General features: G+C 42.1%; 2 protein-coding genes and 1 pseudogene across 3 annotated transcripts in view; 2 read left to right on the forward strand and 1 right to left on the reverse strand.

Moving 5' to 3' along the window:
• Nucleotides 1-15,229, forward strand: part of LOC136629134 (oocyte zinc finger protein XlCOF6-like) — a 32,148-nt gene extending 16,919 nt beyond the window's left edge. The window contains exons 2-7 of the mRNA XM_066605281.1: nucleotides 3,717-3,864; nucleotides 9,956-10,135; nucleotides 10,218-10,341; nucleotides 10,424-10,488; nucleotides 10,633-10,735; nucleotides 12,758-15,229. Coding sequence (XP_066461378.1) covers nucleotides 3,787-3,864; nucleotides 9,956-10,135; nucleotides 10,218-10,341; nucleotides 10,424-10,488; nucleotides 10,633-10,735; nucleotides 12,758-14,487 — 2,280 coding nt within the window. The 5' untranslated portion in view covers nucleotides 3,717-3,786 and the 3' untranslated portion in view covers nucleotides 14,488-15,229. The remainder of the gene's footprint in view (nucleotides 1-3,716; nucleotides 3,865-9,955; nucleotides 10,136-10,217; nucleotides 10,342-10,423; nucleotides 10,489-10,632; nucleotides 10,736-12,757) is intronic.
• Nucleotides 1-22,913, reverse strand: part of LOC136629139 (oocyte zinc finger protein XlCOF6-like) — a 913,937-nt gene that overhangs the window by 447,354 nt on the left and 443,670 nt on the right. The window lies entirely within an intron of this gene.
• Nucleotides 1-22,913, forward strand: part of LOC136627169 (zinc finger protein 850-like) — a 532,511-nt pseudogene that overhangs the window by 399,047 nt on the left and 110,551 nt on the right.

The raw sequence follows: 22,913 nt of genomic DNA on the forward strand, positions 1-22,913 counted from the left end.
TGAAGAAAGACAATGTCCATCTACTTCAGCCTATTTCAATGCCCCAGTTGATCCAGAGAAGGCAAAAACCCCAAGAGGCAGAAGCCAATTAGCCCATTTGGGGGAAAATTCCTTCCCGACTCCATAATGGCAATCAGAATAATCCCTGGATCAACCTTTAATAGTTCTTACCTTACTGTAAGACCCGGAAATACAAACCCGCTGGTCAGCTAATGTCTATATCCTGTAATATCCTTCCGCTCGTCTAGTCCTCTCTTAACCCCTTGAGTGGCACGCCCGGAAATTTTCCGGGACGAGCTCCACTGCTCATAGCAACATAGCCCGGAAGATTTCCGGGCTATGTATCACTATGGGAGCTGCAGAGCACAATGCCACAAGCTGTGACAGTGTGCTCTGCTTGCACAGATCCAGAGAGAACAAAGCAAGGGCTTTGAAAAACCAGCAGAAGTTATTGCCGATATGCCGGCAATCTCCTGCTTTGTTTACAGGTTGCCATAGAGACCATCGGCTTGTCAGAAGCAAGCCGATGGTCTGTGTGGCAGGGAGAGCTTAATGCTTGGCTGTCAGAGGACAGCTAGGTACTAGCTCTTACAGCAGAGATCAGAGAAAACCTCCGATCTCTGCTGTGTTAACACTTTACATGCTGCAGTCTATGTGACTGCAGCATGTAAAGGGCTGTCACTGCAGCATGTAAAGGGTTGCCACCATCGGACCCCCGGAATGTGATCAGGGGTCCTGATGGGTCCCTGTGGAAGTCCCCTAAAGGGACAAAAAAAAAAATAATAAAAAAAAATAATAAAAACACTTGTCTCCCTTTACTTTGTAAAAAATCAAAAATACAATCACACATGTGGTATCCATGCGTCGTAATGACCCAGAGAAGGAAGTTAATGCATTATTTAACCCCTTAATGACATGGCCCCTTTTTTTCTTTTTTCCCCATTTCTTTTTTTCCTCCCCCCTGTTTAAAAAATCACAACTTGTCCCGCAAAAAACAAGCCCTTATATGGCCGTGTCAATGGAAAAATGAAAAAGTTATGGCTCTTGAGACGCAACTGCAAAATTAGTTGAAATTCAATGATTAGACCATTTTAAAAAACCTGCCCTGGTGGGCACGACAGGGTGGTAGGAAACCCGCCACTCAAGGGGTTAAACTCCTCAATGGATTTTGCCGTCACCACGTCCTCAGGCAGAGATTTCCACAGTCTCTCTGCTCTTACAGTAAAGAACCCCCTTCTGTGTTGGTGATGAAACCTGCTTTCTTTTAGACATAGCAGATGCCCTCTTGTTACTGATGCAGTCCTCGGTATAAACAGATCATGGGAGAGATCCTTGTATTGTCCCCTAATGTATTTATACATAGTTATTTGATCGCCCCCTCTGAGTTTTCCAATCCTCCCATTCCATTTATTAAGTTACGTCGCTCTTCTTTGAACCCCCTCCAGCACTGCAGCATATTACAAACCATCAAATATAGCAACAATAATATCTGAACATAGCTTGAATAATTCTCATAAAATCACCCTTCAATTACTTTAACCCATTTGCAGAACTAAACCCAGAAATGTAAGACTTGTTTCTGTCGGAGTGTGCCGGCCAAGGACAGTGATTCGGGTCTGTGTTTGATTACTTTAGACTTGTTTCTCATACATTCGCATAAGCATGGGATAAATGAAAAATATACTGAAAAACTCATTTTGCTGCACCCTTATCGACCGCATGGCTAGCCTTCAGGTTTTTTGTTTTTTTTTCTCTTCCTATAATCCACTTCCCTCTTAAAGGGGATGTGCTTAAGGGCCTTATGTATGAGAAATCATCCTATGAAGCATAAACATGATAGGTGAATATATAACCTTATTGTATTTAATGTAGGGCATACAAATGGCTTATCTCCGCGCACAATGTAGATATCTGGAGGCATTACTACAATGGTATTATTCAAGATGTGTATCACCCAATTACTTTCTGGGCTCCTATTCTTCTGGAATGATCTCCACTCTTATAAAGCTATAAAAAGAATTTTATATGTCACTCCAGAAATGTCTAATAATCCAGAATTTAAAGGCCACACCCACAAACCTTCCAATGGTCTGTGTAAGTGGGTCACAACCTCCATAGACATGGCAATGGCTTCCATTAAACTTGTCACATACTTCTGTTACCCCTGAGATCAAGACAACCTGGAAAATAGAATAGAATACCAGCAGATACTTTTCTCCATATTTTCTTTTCATCATTTTACATTCCCTTGAGGCATCCTCATATCTATTCGCACTATCATCCTATATGGGCCATACCCACTTCTAACAAGCAAATTAACTGTTCACTCACCTTCGAATCACGTTTACAATCCCTTCCGGTGACAAGTGGACAATCTAAGTTGAGGACCACTGTATAAGTTGGGGGGTGTTGTCTTGTGGGGTTGAACATTGACTAGCGTGCTGATGCCAAGGCAACATGAATTATCGTAGTTTGTACCTGGCATGAGAGCGGGTGCAAGACGGATGAGACATTCCGTACTGAAGTTATGCCAGTACTTAATATTCCTCGATCCGCAGTGTCATGTGTGCTGGAAAATCATCATAGTAGGCCTTACCACCCACAGTGGACAGCGCAGTAGACGCCCATGGGTGCTTAATGATCGCAACCGGCGGCATCTGGCTAGAATCATCTGTGTGAACAGATAAGTGACTCTGCCAGAAATCACATCCACCTTCCATGCAGGAGGCTATGTTATGACATCTTGAGTGCCTTGCTTTTCCATCACACGCCCTATATTTTCCACACCTCTACAGAATCAATAGTTCCCCAGACAGTAATTAGGAGCTATACAGTTAGTGCTGTTATTATTGTCCTCCACACAGTAATGGAGCCCTGATTTATGCCCCATCAGTAATAATACGCTTATAGCCCATCAGCAATAATGTTCACTTTACTGCCCTCACAAATAATAACGCTGACTTTATTGCCCACATAAGTAATAATGCCCCTTTCTGCCTTCAGGGTTAATCCTGTCATTTCTGCTCCCATAGGTAATACCGCCTTTATTGGCCCCATAATTAATAATGCTGCCTTTCCTGCTGCCATAAACAATAAAGCCCTTTTCTGGCCGTTTTGCTGGTGGAAATAAAACAGCACACTTGCCTATTTGCTCCCCAATCCGTTGTGGACCGCTCTTCTTCCTTTCGGGTGGTGCGGGTACATGCTGTCACATGACTGCTGTGGCCAATTCCTGGTCTCAGAGTCTGAGATCCGAGAGTGTCCAGCACCGGTCGTGTGTATCGGCACGTAGACATACCAAGAAGTAGGAGGGAGCGGTTTGGGGAATGGAATGGATGACTATGTAGACTTCGGTGGTGGTGGTGGTAGTGGGGGGGATGTTTACCAACAGATAGAAAAGGGCTTAACAGCTTCTCATCGATTCTGGCAAACTGGTGAGAACCAGTGTTGGGGGCCTTCCTCAGTCCGCCAGAATACAGGCAGTTGGGGACTCGCCTGAAAAGCCGAGATCATGGGGACATAAACCAGTGCTCTAATTGTTCTAATGATAATCCGGACCTGGTTGTAAAGGTGAAATAAAGAGGTGATTACACGGGGGATGTGCTGTCTCTATATTAATATCTCCTCAATTGTTTCCATTTATTTTCTCAAGAAAAAGTTAATTTTATATTGGATTTTCTGTGGATTTTACATTTTCTCATCTTCTTTCAACTCAGGTCCCTAAACTACAGGAACCTCTGTTGATATTTTCTACATACAAGAACTATCCCAATTGACCCGTCAAGGATGGAGAAGGACAGAAACAAGATGGCGGAGAGTATATTGAATCTCACCCTAGAGATACTCTTCCAGCTTACTGGAGAGGTGAGAGCTTCTGATGATGTCACATTACATCATTGTATAGAAAGTGAGCAGCCCTTGTGTATGCATGGCTAAATAAGCATAATTTCTAAATAATTGACAAAGGCGAAAAAAAAGTTTAATGGTGATATCCTCCCAAAAGAGAATGATATAAAATGATATACTTTATAGACATATGTGCTCAAAGCAGACAAAAATACTTTAAAATTGAGGATAATTTTTAAGTGTGGGGTGCATCGGCAGAGGGGACAGACACCCTGTCTTGCCTGCTCATGCGCCCACGTTGTATATCCTATTGGGTAGAATACTCCCTCTGAGCTGTCATTCATGATAGACCCGCTGCTCATTGGTCCTGCATAGACATAGCCTCACATTGGCTAGAAATCTAATGATCCCACCCTCTCTCTATAAAAAAAAGCTGTGAGTACAGCAATGCATTCACTCTAAGCTACCAGAGCTCCCTTGATTAAACCTGTGTGGCGCAATATGTCGGGAGGGCATGCGTGACATGTTTTTACACTAGGTTTAAGGATGGCTCAACTGTACAAATAATAATTATAGATAACTAGGCTTTGTGGTCTTATAGAGACCTCTCTCACATCTCAAGCCTCTGTCACAACTCTAATTGGTGCAGAATCAGCATAGCAGTTTACTGGGAAACTATAATACGACAGTTATATAGCACCTCTATTAACCCCTTAGTGACGAAGCCTGTTTGCGCCTTAGTGACGGAGCCAAATTTTGGAAATCTGACATGCGTCGTTCAACGTAGCATAACTCTGTAAAGGCATTACATATCCAAGTGATTCTGACATTGTTTTTTCGCCACATGTTGTACTACATTTTGGTTGTAAAAAGAGACCGATATAATTTGTGTATATTTATTAAAATCGCCAAAATTGGAAAAATTTTGAAAAAATTGTCATTTTTTTCACATTTTCAACTGTAATATCTCAAATATGTCCAAACATACTGTACAAATTTTTGATAAGATATATATTTCCATCTGTTTACTTTATTCTGAATGCACACTTGAAAAACTTTTTTTTTTTTTTTAACCATTTAGAGGACGTACAAATTTAACATTACTTTTCAGCATTTTGAGGAACATTTTGTTTTCCTGCACCAAGCCAAGTTTGCAAAGGCTCATGAGTGTCAGAATAATAGATACCCCCACAAATGACCCCATTTTAAAAACTACACCTCTTAATGTATTCACTGAGGGGTGTCATGAGTATTTTGACCCCACCAGGTTTTTTCAGGAATTAATTCAATTTAGAGGAGAAAAAATAAAATTTCATATTTTTGCAAATATGTCATTTTAAAGACATATTTCTTTCCTATAGTGCCCATGAAAATGAGGATTTACACCCCAAAATGGATACCCCCGTTTCTCCCGTGTTCAGAAACCTACCCATTGTGGCCCTAATCTTATGTCTGGATGCACAACGGGAGCCAAAATGAAAGGAGTAGTCGGTGTCTTTCAGAACAGAAATTTTGCTTGAAGGCATTTTAGGCCCATAGCACTTTTGTAGAGCTCTTGAGCGGCCAAAACCAAAGAGAACCCCACAAGTGACCCCATTTTGAAAACTAGACCCCTTAACGAATTTATCTAGGGATGTACTGCCCATTTTGACCCCACAGTTTTTGAATGAATTCAAGCAAAGCAAAAGGAAAAAATGCGATTTTCATTTTTTTGGCAATTCTGTCGTTTTCGAAACTGCTTTTTTTGTAAAGCACACACAAGAATGAAGACTTGCACCCCAAAATGGATACCCCTGTTTAACCCGTGTTCAGAGACATACCCATTGTGGCCCTAATCTTTTGTCTGGATGCACAACGGGGCCCAAATGAAAGAAGTAGTCGGTGGCTTTCAGAACTGAAATTTAGCATGAAGGTGATTTAGGCCCCATTGCCCACTTGTAGAGCCCTTGAGTGGCCAAAACGACAGAGAACCCCCACAAGTGACCCCATGTTGAAAACTAGACCCCTTAACGAATTCATCTAGGGGTGTACTGTGTATTTTTACCCTACAATTTTTGAATAAATCTAAGCAAAGCAGTAGGAAAAAAATTACAATTTTAATTTTTTTGGCAGTTGTATCAATTTAAAAACTGTTTTTTTGTACAGCACACATAAGAATGAAGGCTTTCACCCCAAAATGTATACCCCTGTTTGTCCCGTGTTCAGAACCATACCCCTTGTGGCCCTAATCTACTTAAAGGACACATGGCTAGGCCTATAATGGAAGGAGCACCCGTTGGATTTCGGTACAACGGAATAAATTCCAGGCCCCATTGCCCACTTGTAGAGCCATTGAGCGTCCAAAATGATAAAGAACCCCCACAAATGACCCCATTTTAAAAACTAGACCCCTTAATGAATTCATCTAGGCGTGTATTGCATATTTTGACCCCACAGTATTTGAATAAATCTAAGCAAAGCCGAAGGAAAAAATTACGATTTTCATTTTTTTGGCAATTTTGTCAATTTAAAAACAGTTTTTCTTGTACAGTGTACATAGGAATGAAGACGTTCACCCCAAAATGGATACCCCTGTTTGTCCCGTGAGCAAAAACATACCCATTGTGGCCCTAATATACTTAAAGGACACATGGCAAGGCCTGTAACGCAGGGAACACCCGTTGGATTGCAGGGCACAACTGAATAAATCCCAGGCCCCATTGTTCATTTGTACAGAATAAAAATTGACTCCCTAAAAATATCCCCCCCCCCCCCTCGCCCTACACACACTCCGCGCCCTTTTCGGTGGTCCCCAAATCTTAGATAAAAGTAATAATGTGAACTGTGTGGTATTTCCGAAGACAGGGGTGATTACGGAGGCTGGTTGGGATGGGCTCATGGGGCAATAAAACCGGGTATCCCCCCCCCCTCCTCTCATGCTTTTTGGGGGGTATTTTGTGACCTCAGTGGCGGGTTTGGGGTGTAAAAAGTGGCGCTCTATGAGTCTCCGTAAGCTTGATGAGGTGCGGCGGTCTCGCACAGAAGACGCTCAACAAGGTGCTCCTGGAATTGCAGGAAGGCGAACGTTCCCAGGGCTTCTTGTAAATTGCGTATTACAGGTAGCGGTCTGAATAACGCCGGGCTCACGCAGCCGTAGGTGGAATCCGCTTGCGGAGGCCCACAGTGGATCCCAGCTGTGAGCCCGGCTGTGACCCTGCGTACGGCCGCATAATGTACTGCGCATAACTGCCTACTCACACAGGCGGTCATTCGCAGTACTTTTTTTTTGTCTGTATTTCCCGCACCGTCGCTTAGCGATGACGCGGGTACCCGCAGCCCGTATACAACGTAGTTGCGTATGGGCTGCGGGTATATCCACGACCATGGAGCACAATGGGCTCTATGTTGCGGATATCCGTGGTAAAATAGAACCTTCTGCGTTCTCTTTTCTGCGAGTGGATTACGCAATTCCGACCCGCTAATGTGAGCGGAATTGTGTACTCCAATGCAATTGATCTGCATAATACCGCGGATCAGACGCATGCGGAATCCGTAATTCCTATCCGGTCATGTGAGACCGGCCAAAGGTAGATCGCTACCTTTTTATCACGTGACCGGGGACCGCTCAACGAGGCCACCCGTCACTGCTCCAGGCTCTCGGCGACCGTTAGTCGCTGGGAGCAAGGAGATTTTAAATTTCCTGGGCTCCCCGACTCCTGCGCATGTGTCCGCTGTTTTGCCGGCGGTCGCATGCGCAGGATCCAGGAAAGTTCACGGAGGAAGATCGCGTCGGGGTGCAAATACGGAGGCCTCCGGTAAAAAGTTTCATCTCCTCTCACCGATCGCATCCATTGGATAACGGTGAACACGTGATCAGGAACCGCTCACCGCGGCCCCCCGTGAAATCTCCAGGCTCTCGGCTAAGTTTTGTAGCTGGGAGCAGGGAGATTTTAAATTATCCTGGCAATCCATGGCTTTTGCGCATGCGTCCGCCATTTTGGCGACGGGCGCGTGCGCAGAAGCTGGGGTAAGGTCCGCGGATAAATCTGCGGGCCTTAGGTACGTCATTTCATCCTCCCTCACGGATATGATCCGTGGGGGGAGATGAAACGCAAGCTTTTTTAACTTTTTGTAAACTTTTTTTTTTTTACTTTTACACTTTTTTTTTTCACTTTTTACACTTTTTTTTTACTTTACATGATCACTGCTATCCATTGGATAACAGTGATCATGTCCCCGGTATAATCTCTCTGCTCCTGGCTACACATGGCAGCCAGGAGCAGAGGGATTTTAAATTTCCCGGGGCTCGATGTCAATCATCGGACGCGCATGCGCAGACAGGGATTCGGGTCCTGGGACATCGGGGAGGACTTAGGTGCGTATTTTCATCTCCCCTCATGGATCCGATCCATGAGGGGAGGTGAAACTGACTTTTTTTTAAACTTTTTTTTAACTTTTTCGCGATCGCCGCTATCCAATGGATAGCGGCGATCGCGTGCCCGGGGACCGCTGTGAGCGGTCCCCGGTAACACCTCCTGGTTCCCGGCTACCTTCAGGAGCCGGGAGCCAGGAGATTTCAAATTTGCCGGGGGCTCCCGGGCTTCTGCGCATGCGCCTGACGTCATCGTCTGGCGCTCATGCGCAGAAGACCGCCAGCGAATCCGGGAGGACCCGATCTTCGTGGGACACCGCGGACAAGCTGCATGAGTATTTTCAGCTGCCCTGATGGATCGGATCCATCAGGGCAGCTGAATCTTTACTTTTTTACACATTTTTGTTTACTTTTTTGTGATCGGCGCTATCCATTGGATAGCGCCGATCGCAATGCCGGGGGGTCTGCCCGCATCCTGGGATGACAGCTCCATGGTGTCGGCTACCTGCGGGCACCAACAGCATGGAGCTGTCACGTCCTCAGGCAAGTGGGCATTAATCCAAAGAGGATGCATAAAACTAAGTTCTCTAGGATTAAAGCCCACTTGCCGAGGACGTAGTTTCCCGATGGAGCAGTCGTTAAGGGGTTAACTGACACCCTGTGCATCCCAATATTAGTTGCCAGCAGTTATGTCATTTCCCCAAACACTGAATGTTGTGTGAATATATAAGTGCCTAAAGACAATTGTCCTCACAGCCTTCCTAGCAATATATACTTACCATATATACTCGAGTATAAGCCTAGGCTGGGCTTGTACTCGAGTGAGGTAAAAAAAAACAACAGCAAACAACCTGGAATACTCGCCTTCCATCCTGCGTCTCTGTCCCCTGTGCGATAGTCTCCCCGACAATGCAGCAAGCTGCTTGAGAATTCTCCCCACTGTCATCTCCCTGCTCAGCTTTGAATTCCCCCGCTATCAACGCTGTGTAAGTAAGCGCTGTGATTGGTTTGAGTGCCAGCCAATCACAGCTGGCACTCGATCATTTACAGCCACTTAGTGGATGACATCACTGAATGGCTGTGATTGGTTTCTTGAGCGCCTTTTTATAACATGAAGCAATAAAGAGTTCTTGATTTTTACTTCACACTATTTTTCGTACCTTTGGATTTACTGTGGGGATTTGGAGGTCCATGATCCCTGAACAGTGGCTGTGCATGGATTAATACCTTTACCTCCTTTGGAACTATATTTGAGTGCTGCTGGATACTTGGTGATGAAGCTGTGATTGGCTAGCGCTTGATCCAATCACAGCACTTACCTACACAGCGCTGATGGCAGGGAAATGCATAGACGAGCAGGGAGATGACAGCGGGGAGAATTCTCAAGCAGCTTGCTGCACTGACGGGAAGACCATCACACCGGGGACACAGACGTCGGCTGTGAGGTGAGTATTGCATTTTTTCTTTACCTAGTATATACTTGAGTATAGCTGAGCTTATACTCGAGTCAATAAGTTTTACCAGTTTTTTGTGGTAAAACTTATTGACTCGGCTTATACTCAGGTCGGCTAATACTCGAGTATATACGGTAGTTATTTTATGGACTCAGTAAGGATTTAGTTCAGCCACCTCAATTTTAAAGTGTCTTTGTCTGACATTTTACATAACATCATTATCTATGGAAAAAAACAGATTATATGACAGGAGAGGTGATGGAAATGTCAATAGTGACATTTAATAATGTCTCCCCATATACAGGATTACACAGTAGTGAAGAAGACCTCTAGTGATGGCTATCGGGCCCCTGTGTGTGATGGATGGGGAAGACCCCAGAGCCCAATCACGGGGCCCCCACCTCACCCCCTGATACATGAGGACATCAATGTACAGAAGATTCTAGAACTCACCAACAAGATGATTGAGCTGCTGACTGGGGAGGTGACACTGCAGGGAATGCTGGGATATTATACAGTAACAGTACTGGAGGCTTCTGGGTAATGACTGTATATTGTGTTGTCAGGTTCCTATAAGGTGTCAGGATGTCGCTGTCTATTTCTCCATGGAGGAGTGGGAGTATTTAGAAGGACACAAGGATTTGTACAAGGAGGCCATGATGGAGACCCACCAGCCGCTCCCATCACCAGGTAATAGACAGGACTAAATACACAGGGACTTTATTATCTGTATGTAAAGAATGACTTCAGTGTCTGTCTGTGTTTCCTGCAGTTCCATCCAGTAAGAGAAGCCCACCAGAGAGATGTCTCTGTCCTCTTCTTCCACAGGACCATCAGGTAGATGGAGATGTCCCTCTAATCTGTAGAAGGCTGTGAAGCTCTTGTCTTCAGTCTTATTAGATGTCTTCTACATGATGATTTATGATCATTCCATATGTCTTCTCCAACCGTCTGCTGACTTTTACAATATTTGTCTCACAGCTTTTGTATCAGGATGAAGATCTGACCAATATTAATACTACAGAGACAAATGTGAGGGGCGATCAGCAATGTAAAGAGGAGATTTCTACAGGTAACCGCCCAGGTGAGTAGTAACCACTAAATACAGCAGAGAGGAGTCACAGATTCTCCTCGGTCAGCGGCTGCTGATAGTTATGTAGATTTATAAGCTCAGTTTCCGCTGGATGTTCCCCCATTCAGCCAAAGTACAAACTAAATGTGGATGACATGTGGTACCGTTATAGATAATAACACATGATGGGCATCTATAATATGGGTGTAATTATTGGCACTACATCATAATAATGCTGTGATTATCCTATGTATTGTATTCATTATTTAGAAGAATAAAAGTTTTGAAATTGAAAATATGGGTGTAAAATCCATCTGTAGTCTGGATATATAATATATCTATGTGAATGAGGCCGATTCCTTCATTTTTTGCTATTAGTACTATTGAGAGACGAGTATCTTCCTAGTTTTAGAACTGGGGAACCATTAGCTGCTATTAGACTCCTAGAATCCAGATTGTGGAGACATAGACCCTGATAACAGACGATTCCTTGGAGGATGGAAGGTTGGTGCTATGAGTGTCAGGAATGCTTCTCTCCAGAGACTGGAAGGAAGAAACCTGGATGCCGGATCATCATTATCATGTAACAAATCTCAGTGCAAGCAGGAAAGATTAATATCATCTTACGAAACGTCCACATGAGGGCTTGTGTTCTGATGGACATGTTATATTTAACATACAAGCAATATTATAAGTGTATGTGGGGGAATGACGACCAAAAAAGAAGCTAGATTAAAGCAGGTGAAGATCAAGTAGTTCTACAGATCTGCTCCAATGGGCTGGGCTGTGCCTGTAAGTTGCAAGTTGGAAACTCTCCTTAAAGAAGAGCCAAGCGGTGATAATGCAGCAACACTGCCCTGAAGAAGTTACTGAGCGATGTTGTTTCTCTGACTAGTGAAAAGGGGACTGGTCTGACCCACCCTTTGATGACATTGGTGGTGACTCAATCAATTCCATATCTGCCCATGGGATGCTGTTGCTTCACCACCACTGGAGATGAATGGTAGGATGGCACCAGTCCCCAATGTGACAGTAAGCAGTGAGGTGGCTAGATTACCCAATTTGTATTAAGAGTAGGAGGGACCACATAATGGTGCCATTAGCTGGAATCTGGTGTATGTTATGTGGTGCACACTGAGGGTGAGTGCAATTTTGGTCCTACCGTAGTGGCTGCTGCACTAGGTAAAAAGCCCTAAACAGGCATGAAAAGCAAGGTCATGGTGACTGCAGTAATCCAGATAACAGCCCAAGGAGTGGGCAGGAGGAGTTTCCCTACCATTTCACCAAGGTTTTTGTGCGAGAGCAAGATTGCCCATGTGCGCGATGAAAGGGACTCTCCCTTCTTCATGAGAAGAGTAGAGCAGAGAGCACAGATGCAATGGCTGCAGTTAACATCAACAAAGCCAAACAGAAACAGGATTCAGCATTCATACCCATTTAAAACCTGAATAAAACTGCACAACTGTTAAATATGCTAACAGTATGTACAGTATATGCTCATATCTTGATCAAAACATGGGGGTCCATCTGCCATATCTAGGTGAACTTTATTGGATGGATTTCTAATTTTTAAAGACATTTCACTTTGGACCCCAAAAGCCTCCAAACTAATATTCAATATAACCATATAGCTAGTTATCCTGGTTTCCTCCTACCTTGGTTTGTGAGGAAGTGCATGTAGCTCTCAAGGAGTGTGTGAGACGGACACCAACTAAAAGCACTAACTTACAGGAACCTTTTTGTAGTTCTCCACTGAGCATTTACTAGAAGCGTGGTGACGGTACACTGACATATGAACCCATGAAGACGGAGGCCTCACCACAGAAGGGAAAAATTGCAAAAGAACAGCCTGGTGGCCGAACATTATGATTCACTGGTCCTCACTATGAGGTCTGTCAGATTGTGATCTGTTTGCTTATTACTGTCTAATTGCATTTTGCTATGCGACTGGTAATTTATTTAGAAATGTTCTTAAATATCGATATAATTTTTACTTATGTTCAATAGTAGTAAAATCAGCTTTATTCTTGGCAGATGACGGTGCCAGGGGCTCAGAGGGGCATCTAATATCTGCAGATTTTGATGCAGATGATCAGAGTAGACAAGATACATTTGGAGAACCTGTCATCCCAGATCTCCCCTTAACCCTTCACAACAAAGACGCATCATCTGATCCTCTTATACAGGTCCTATCTTTTGATCCAACACAGACTGATAAGCAGAAGAAAAGTCACAAAAGAGGCGAGCATCAGAGACCTAATAGAAGAGAGAAGTCATGTTCAGGATGTGGTAAATGTTTTACTCAAAAATCAAATCTTATCACTGAAGATACATATGAAGAACCTACCATTATCCCAGATATCCCCTCAGCCCTTCTCAGCAAAGATCCAACATCGGATCCCCTTATACAGGTCCCATCTCCTAATTCATCACAAACTGATGAGCAGAATAAAGGTCACAGAAGAGGAGAACAACAAAGATCTCACTCAAGGAAGAAGACATTTTCATGCCCAGAATGTGGGAAATGTTTGACTTCTCTCATGTATAATAAGACCTGTATTCAGAATGACGCAAAGAAAAATCTGTTTTCATGTTCAGAATGTGAGAAATGTTTTAACCAGAAAACAAATCTTGTTACACATCAGAGAAGTTACACAGGGCAGAAGCCGTTTTCATGTTCAGAATGTGGGAAATATTTTAACCATAAATCAGATCTTGCTACACATCAGAGACGTCACACAGGAGAGAAGCCATTCTCATGTTCAGAATGTGGGAAATGTTTTACACAAAAATCAAATCTTGTTACACATCAGAGAAGTCATACAGGGGAGAAGCCGTTTTCATGTTCAGAATGTGGGAAATATTTTAATCATAAATCAGATCTTGCTACACATCAGAGAAGTCACACAGGAGAGAAGCCATTCTCATGTTCAGAATGTGGGAAATGTTTTACGCAAAAATCGAATCTTATTACACATCAGAGAAGTCACACAGGAGAGAAGCCATTTTCATGTTCAGAATGTGGGAAATGTTTTAATGTGAAATCACATCTTGTTAGACATCAGAGAAGTCACACAGGAGAGAAGCCATTTTCATGTTTAGAATGTGGGAAATATTTTAACCATAAATCAGATCTTGTTATACATCAGAGAAGTCACACAGGGGAGAAGCCATTTTCATGTTCGGAATGTGGGAAATATTTTACGCAGAAATCACACCTCGTTTTACATCAGAAAAGACACATAGGAGAGAAGCCATTCTTATGTCCAGAATGTGGCAAATGTTTTACTGAGCAATCACAGCTTGCTAGACATAAGAGAAGTCACACAGGAGAGAAACCATTTTCATGTTTGGAATGTGGAAAATGTTTTAATGTGAAATCACATCTTGCTAGACATCAGAAAAGTCACACAGGGGAGAAGCCATTCTCATGTGCAGAATGTGGGAAGTGTTTTGCAAATAAATCAGATCTTGCTAAACATCAGAGAAGTCACACAGGAGAGAAGCCATTCTCATGTCCAGAATGTGGGAAATGTTTTACTGAGCAATCACATCTTATTAGACATCAGAGAACACACACAATAGAGAAGCATTTCTCATGTTCAGAATGTGGGAAATGTTATTCTAGCAAAGCATATTTTGTTAAACATCAGAATATTCACACAAGAGAGAAGCCATTCTCATGTTCAGAATGTTGTAAATGTTATACTAGCAAAACATATCTTGTTAAACATCAGAGAATTCACAAGCTCTTAGTAATTTAACTAAGAATTCAAGCAGAAATCAAGGTTTTTTTTAAACTTTTTTAATTAGCAAATGGTAAAAAAAATACAAAAAGGTGACGTCATGTACAGCATTTTTCCTAAAAAAAAAAAAAATACCATAGTACTGTTAGACTTTTTTCGGGGAAATATTTGACTTTTTTTGGGCAAAAAATGCTATGGTTGAATGTTAACTAAAAATCTTTCAGGAGTTATTAAATGTGCTGTAAAAAGTGTCTTTTTTACAATTGCAGCAGGGTGTAGATTTGGAACGGCTTATTCTGGCATTTTTCTAATGGCTTTTTTATTAGGGCGGCTTCAGACGACTGTATATGTATGCTCAAAATATGTGCCCACAATACAGAGAATAGAACTCAATGATTTAAATGGGTTCATTCTTACCAATTTTTTCGACATATGAGAAAAAAAACACATGCACATTTGCGTGTCAGATGTCCCATGTAGGTCTATAGGAGGTGCACAAATGCGCATTCAATACCCGCGCAATTGCTTAATACGCAGCCAGATGTTAGCTGAAAGCCATTAGTGAAATTTAAAACGCTGTGTAAACAATGCTTTTCTGTTTGTGCTGTTTTCTGAACTCTTTTTACATTTTTGAGTTCTATGTTATTTGTTTTGCGGTGTTTTTTCTCATGCAGTGTGCGCCAGATATTATTATTCCCGTAAGCTTCTAAGATGTAAAGGTGTTGTAAATGTGTGATATGAAAAAAGGTTTGGTACCGTGTTAGCCAGTAGAATAAAGTTTGATTGTTCTCAGTGAGAGAAACCAAGTGATCTTGTAGGTATGATACCTTTTAAAGCCTGACAAAAATACATGGTTATAGCGAGCTTTGGGGCATATTTCGCCCCCTTCATCAGGCTATTGAATGAAACTAGTTTGGATGGCACATAATTATAACATATGGATGCAGAGGGGAGGGGAACACAGTCCTTTTGATCTAAATAAATGTTCGCACACAGAAATTTGAGACTTGAATAAGCACAAGACAGACAAACTGATTTAGTGTTTGTCTCTCTGCTCAGACTGTCTTGTGTTCACAAGTCAGAATTCCAACAAAGATGAGCCTGGCTGGTGAGGTTCCACTGCACAAGTAGTAACCCACCAGACTAGAGTCAAGAAAGTGTCTATTTTGACTCCTAATGTGTTACTATCTCGCTATGACCTCATCACTTGGCTCAATCAGTATGAATCAGGATAAACATGGCATCTTGTCAAGAGCCTGTATGTTTATGGTCAAACTTAAACGTACAGGAAACACCAAGCTGCGGCACTTAGAGTAGCACAGGAGAGGGAGCTGGTGGAGGCTCATGTGACTGGTGGTCAATGCTGGTCCCTGTATTGCAGAGGCAAATCATGTGGCTGTTCCTCAAGGGGAAGGGGAGTTGGCTGAGGAGGACAGAAGAATCCAGAGGGAGGACACTGCCATCTCTTCAGGTTTCCTTCCATTATGAAAGAGTAGGTGAGGATTGCAAGTGATCACAAGAGAAAAAGGAAAAGGAGGTCACTGAGAAAAATATGAAAGAAAATACATCTTCCCCTACTCTTGGTTAGGTGGAGGAAGACAAACACAACTTACATTTAATTGAGCTCTCCAACAGGTTACAAGTTCTCAACTGGGGTGGTTCTCAATTCAGATGGTTGGGGCTTTTGTATTGGTATATGCTGCTATAAAGACCAAGTCAGTCATGACTAAAAATGCTTAAATGCGTTTTATATTGTTTTTGTGTGCATGTTAACTTTGTAATCCTTTTTTTCCCCTTTTGACTCCATGACCGCACACCTGAGATCGCCTCCTCCTGATAGGACAGGAATACACAGACATGATTAAAGCACCTCCCCTTCCCCACCTTCCTCAGTTTTTTTTCCTGTCCTGCCAGGAGACAGGTAGCCCAGAGAGGTGCTAGGGGCTGGAGCGCCTGGCAGAAGAAGAGGAGGCATACTCAGGCCAGGATTGGAGTCAGCAGGTGCTGTTCTCCCTTCAAGCCCGTCTCCTAGGACACTGCAGGTGCAGTTCACCTGGGCCAGATTCCACCCTACCGTGGTCCAGGCAGGCTTTACATAGAGTCCACTGGCTGTCTTTCTCTCCCCGCTCCCATTGCTGCCGGAATGGTTCCTGTAGCCTGCATAGGGCAGGTGCGGCATTCTGTCGCTCTCCTTGTCAGTGCTTGGTAGGGCGGAGCCTGTGGGGCCATGCATCGGCGGCGTGGCAGTGGGCATGGCCCAGTGGCAGGGCATCAAATACAAAAAAACTATAGGAATCTAAGAAGCAAAAGAAGGTGGACATCTGTGTTTGACCCTGTGGTGTCAGGACCATTATCCAACATCTCTGCAGTACCTCATATATGAGTACTCCAGGATTGGACATAACCGATTTGGCTACTACCTCTGGGGTTGTAAGTAGCCCGTTCGGTACAAAGTTGCTGCATACATTTATGTGTGGGAAGTCTATACATTTGTTGTGCCACTTTTTTTCCTTAATGTCAGGGGAAAAACAACAAAGCAACCACAAAAATGTGTTTTAAAAATTGCGTAGCTTGAGTAAAGGAGCTGCCACCAGCATATGATAGGTCCCTTTGTAAAATTTGTATCGCTAAAATCATTAAGGAATAATCAGGTGGATTTATGAACAATATTAAAACCTTAATTAGGGAAGAAGTCTGCTTGTCCTTAGTGTCACATGAGGTGTGTCCAGCTGTGGCCTCTTCCTGGAAATGACAGGAGATCAATCAGTCCCTATTGGTTCTTTGATTCCGAAAAAAGCTCTTTAAACTCAGACTAGAACAAGCAGATCCCACAGAATCTTTTGACGCGGATGATTATAAAAAGTTATTTAAGCTTGAGGATATTACAGAGTTAATTAAGGCTATCCAAGCCACATTAAAGATGGAAGAGCCCAGAAAAGGAGGCACAATGCAGGACGAACTCTTCTGTGGCTTAGGGTAGAGATACAGGCATACCTTCCCTTTCATGCTAATGTATTAAAAACAATAAAAAAAGGAATGGAACAGGCCAGACAAGGTCTCCTTTTCATGCAGGGGTGTCAAGAGGTGCTTTCGCTTTGCAGAATAAGTCTGTATAGACTGGGAAAAGATCCACAGAGTAGACATTTCTGTAGCTAAAATGGCCAAATGTACGACTCTGCCCTTTGAGGATGCCACCAAATTGAGAAACACGATAAACAGAAGGCAGAGAGTTTCTTATAAAAGACCTGGGAGGTGGCCTTCAATATATTGAGGTGAGGAGTAGTAACGAATTGTGTTGCCAGAACACCAAACGTGTGGCTGAACCAGTTACAGGTGTACCTATTAAATAAGACCTCAAGAAACCAAATACTGGAATCCCTCCTGGACTTAAAAATGGCAACTAGTTTTTTGGCCAATGCATTGGCAAATATGGTCAGGCTCTCCACACGCACAGAATTTGAGTGCCTCAAATTCAACAAGGAAAGTATTATGGCTGAAGATGTGATCACGGGACCTGGCATTCAAGAATAAGCTGTGTTCCCTGACCTTCCGTGGCCAATTTCTGTTTGGACCAGATTTGGACAGAATACTGGCCATCCCATTATTGCAGGTATGGGTACACTAACTAGCAATCCATCACAATATGTTGACAGACAGTTCACAAACCTCTGAAGTTGTCTTCAAACATACCTAAAAGAGACAAGACATCTGCTAGATTTAATACAGAATACAGATTGGAAGGATACATATTTGTGGGTCACACTTGACGTGAAGGCCCTATATATGAATATCCCCATGAAAAATGCCTCAGAGCTATTGAATACTTTCTCAAGATGGACCCCTTAATGACTAGTAAACAGAATGTTTTATTATAGAATCTATTGAATTCATTCTAGAAATTAATTTCTTTACGTATGACATTCTATATACAATTAAGGGGCACATCGATGGGCACAACATTTGCTCCTTGCTATGCTAATCTTTATATAGGCATGTTCGAAGAATGTTTCATGAATCACCCTTGTACAATCTTCCACAGATTTATTGATGATCTGCTACTTATATGGGATGCTACGAGAACCGAAGTAGAGAAATTCAACTACTCAATCAGAATGATTGGGGTCTAGAGTTTGAAGCTAATATCGACAATGAGAAAATGGTCTTTTTAGACTTAGAATTAAATACATCTGATAACAGTGGACAAACAAGAACACATTTCAAATAGGTCAATTCAAACAGATATCTTTATTTCGAAGTTGCCACTTCAAACAATGGAAGCTAATTGTCCCATATGGACAATTTTATCAAATAAAAAGAAATTGTTCACAAATTTTTGATTACGCTAGACAATCCACTTTTTTAAAGAGTGGTTTCTACAGAAAGGTTACCCTAAGGGTTTACGAAATTTGGCTAATGGAAAAGCTAAAGAGGTAACAATACCATCAATAGGACCCCAGGAGGAACCTTATGGAGATAAGCTAGACATTGAAAATCAAATATTGTTGGCTAGAGAAACAAGTAGCCAAAGAAGAGAAATAAAAAAATAAGAATAAAATGCTGTTGTCAGAAAAGAGGACTATATTTATCACACGCTATAATACACACCATAATGCCATGAAAAAAATACTGAAAACTCATTGGGAATTTATGAATGGAGATTCTTTTTTTTAGTAAAGATTTACCACCTAAGCCAAGCATAATATATTGAAAGAATTAGAATTTAGGGAATATTCTAGCACCATCTTTCCCTAGAAATAAACCATGCAGTACTGGTAGTCAATTTCTGGGAGTGGTGAACAAACAGTTGTGTGGATCATACAGGTGTAATGTAAAAAATTGAAAATGTTGTATTAACATCTGCAACAAAAGGAAGGGAATTGATTTAAATACCGCGAACATGAACATAAAGAATACTGATAACATCTATACAATCAAAAAATATCTAACATCTATCTCTTAGAATGCCCATGTGGACTTAAATATGTGAGCCGTACAATTAATACACTGCGCATGAGAGTTAATAAACATAGATGGAATATTATATGAAACATGGAGTGTTGAGGCATTTTACGGATTGCCATAACTGAGACCCCTCATTGATGAAGATTACTCCCGTAGAACAGATACCGGAAGGCCAATTTAACACTCTAAAGAAAAAAAGAGATGTATTGGATATTCTTATTGGATCCACTACAGCCAAATGGTCTAAATTAAGTTTAAGAAAATTTTTAAATAAATGCTCAACTGACCTCTGTCCTGTGTTTTGTTTTTTGTTTTTTTTTTTTTTTACCTGTATCATTCATTGTGCTATTTTTATTTGGTCTGATAAATATATATATATATATATATATATATATATATATATATGAATCAAATGTGATGTGTATACGCATGTAGTGAGAATATAGCATTGTCTGTATAATTATATAATGATTTTTCCTTGATATTTCTTATTCTTATTTATATAATGTATTTTAATTATTTATATATTGTATTTTTTATTAAGGTTTTTAAGATCTATTTATGAAGATTAGTTCAAAGATGTAATTATGCAAACATTTCATTTTTCTGTTGAAATTTCGCTCTTTGTAATATACAAGGAGTGTTCCCAAAACCTGTTGAAAAAGGGATCGATAGTAAATAGAGATGAGCGAACCTACTCGTTTCGAGTAATTACTCGATTGAGCACCGCGATTTTCGAGTACTTCCGTACTCGGGTGAAAAGATTTGGGGGAGGCGTGGCGGAGCGGGGGGTAGCAGCGGGGAACAGGGGGGAGCCCTCTCCCTCTCCCCCCCCCCCCCCCCCACTCCCCGCTGCAACCCCCCACTCACCCACGGCGCCCCCCGAATCTTTTCGCCCGAGTACGGAAGTACTCGAAAATCGCGGCGCTCGGGTGAAAAAGGGGCGTGGCCGAATAGGTTCGCTCATCTCTAATAGTAAACCTTTTGTAGCCTACTTCAACTTTAAATGTATCTGCTAGTGACAAATGTCTCCCACCAACCGTTCCTAGACTAAATCAATTGTGTTTAGATCAACTGAAACATTTAAATTGGGCTATATGAGGTTATGTTACTGGGCTGGTTTAGTATACACCTATGTGTCATTTCTGCGAGAAGTGTATGCACGAGTCTATTCAGGACCTCATCATAGGGGATTCGTAACAGTTTTTATTCCTAAGACTATAAGGTTGTTTCTTATGTAAGTTGATATCTATAAGTTGATAGTCTGGTATTGTTAAATGAAGACACTCAAGTGTAGGTGAGCTTTGCCCATTTATTCCCCCATTGTCCAGTGATAGAATTGGCCGCATCATAAACTAATTAACTAAGACTTTGCTATATACCCATTTCATAATGATGCGTAAACAAATCCCCATTTCCACGTAGAGTGCATCTCTACCGGTTATTTATATTATTTTGGGGGTCAGGGCAAGCATCTCTTGAATCCTGAAAAGATGGGGCATGAGCTTACTCTCCACTAAACAAGAAGGTATACCTTAGATTAGGATAATTTTTCACCTATACTGGCTTTTGATGTGGTGCTGAAATTGGTCAGTAGTGAAAGCAACTGGCACTGAGAAATTAAATTCATTTTTGACAGTGTCATTCTCCTCTATCAGCAAGCCCCAGGCCCGCCTTTTTTGGTGTGCAGGCCAAATATCTATCCCTCCAAGTCATCCCATCATCAACTATTTCCATCTTATTTTACATATTAGGGACTAATCACTTTTAAGGTCAAACACCCAGTCAGATGGAACATTTTCAATTGTAAAATATTTATTTTAAAAGTGTACATGTAAATCCAAGTTGAGTTCAGATTCAAAAGGAACGCACTGGCAGTCCGATGTTTATCAGTAATTAGGACCTGTAACTCCTCTCGATTGGTAGTGACTAGAGATGAGCGAATATACTCGTTTCGAGTAATTACTCGATCGAGCACCGCGATTTTCAAGTACTTCCGTACTCGGGTGAAAAGATTCAGGGGGCGCCGGGAGGCGGGGGGTAGCAGTGGGGAACAGGGGGGAGCCCTCTCCCCCCCCCCCCCACTCCCCGCTGCAACCCCCTACTCACCCACGGCGCCCCCCGAATCTTTTCACCCGAGTACAGAAGAAAAATTGCGGCGCTCGGGCGAAAAAGGGGCATGTCCGAGTAGGTTCGCTCATCTCTAGTAGTGACCTATGGAGCAGTACGGCAGCACCTCAACCTAATCGCAAACAACGTGTGAACATAGGAAAAGAGAACAGAATCAATGAGAAGGCCGTCGGAGTAAGCGATTATCAGGGGGTGGTTTTATAGCAGCACTGTGATGGGACTATTATAAATTTAGATTATAAGGATTGTTTCTCTATGTATGTTATCCGTGGTGACCAGGTATCTGGAACGTTAGATCTCCAGCCAGATTCCCAAGCAGCAATCTCTTAAAAGTGGTGTAACTGAGATCCTTTATCTCTTTAGTGGGATAATGTAGGTATTTTTTTTTTTATCTTTCCAGAAAAGTGGAATAAGAAGTTTTGCTGTGGAGGTCAAGGTTCTAGGTAAATATTATTTTTGAAAGCTTGAACTGTTTTGAGGGTTACCCGAGCAGCACTTCCTCAGGTGAGAAAGATAAAAGAAGGCACCAAAAATTGTGTGTGTGTTCCGTGACTAGTAGGGTTTAATATTTGGGCAATGCCACCAGATGTGTAATAGATTGCCCCTATGTGAGTCGCACCTCCAGCATGTGTCTGTTTGTGAAAGGTTAGATTTAAATCATGTGTGTTCATGTATGCGGGCACATTTGGAGAATCCATGTTAGTTGTTTAAAATTCTCTCTTGGTGTCTTCTCTGTTGAAAGTGACACCCAGTTCCTTTACCCAGACTCTGAGAAACCATGGCTTGTCAGAAAAGGAACTTATAACAGTCGCCTATAAAGATGTGTTATGAGCTTTCGTTGCAGCTCAGGGAGGGAAAAATGTGTTTCAAACCACAATGGATCTTTCAACCCATCACAGAACATCGCCTAAAATTTTTTTAGTGAAGTGTAAATGTTTAAGATTTCTAGAAAATTTTATGATCTGTTTGGTATCAGTGATTTTGATAGAACTCAAAATGTGGCTAGCTCAAAATTTGTCCTTGTTCCATGCTCCTAGTTTCAATTTCCTATATTTCCCTGACTGGCTCCACATTGTGTTTTCCCTAATTAGTCTCCCTATAAAAGCCTGGCCATGACACTACCTGCTTGCGTGTTTATTGAGCTTTCAGACTTTAAACCAGCTTCTTCCTATACCTGCTCCCTCTGCAAGAAGATTGCTCTCTGTGTATTGACCACTGGCTTATTTCCTGACATCTTTGCTGAAATCCTCTGTACTGCATCGTTCTCCCTGTGTATCGACCACTGGCTTTTTTCCTGACTAAATTTTTTGCTAAAATCCTCTGTACTGTATCACCCTCTCTCCATGTACCAA

The sequence above is a fragment of the Eleutherodactylus coqui genome, chromosome 5 (assembly GCF_035609145.1).
Source record: "Eleutherodactylus coqui strain aEleCoq1 chromosome 5, aEleCoq1.hap1, whole genome shotgun sequence".
Taxonomy (NCBI): domain Eukaryota; kingdom Metazoa; phylum Chordata; class Amphibia; order Anura; family Eleutherodactylidae; genus Eleutherodactylus; species Eleutherodactylus coqui.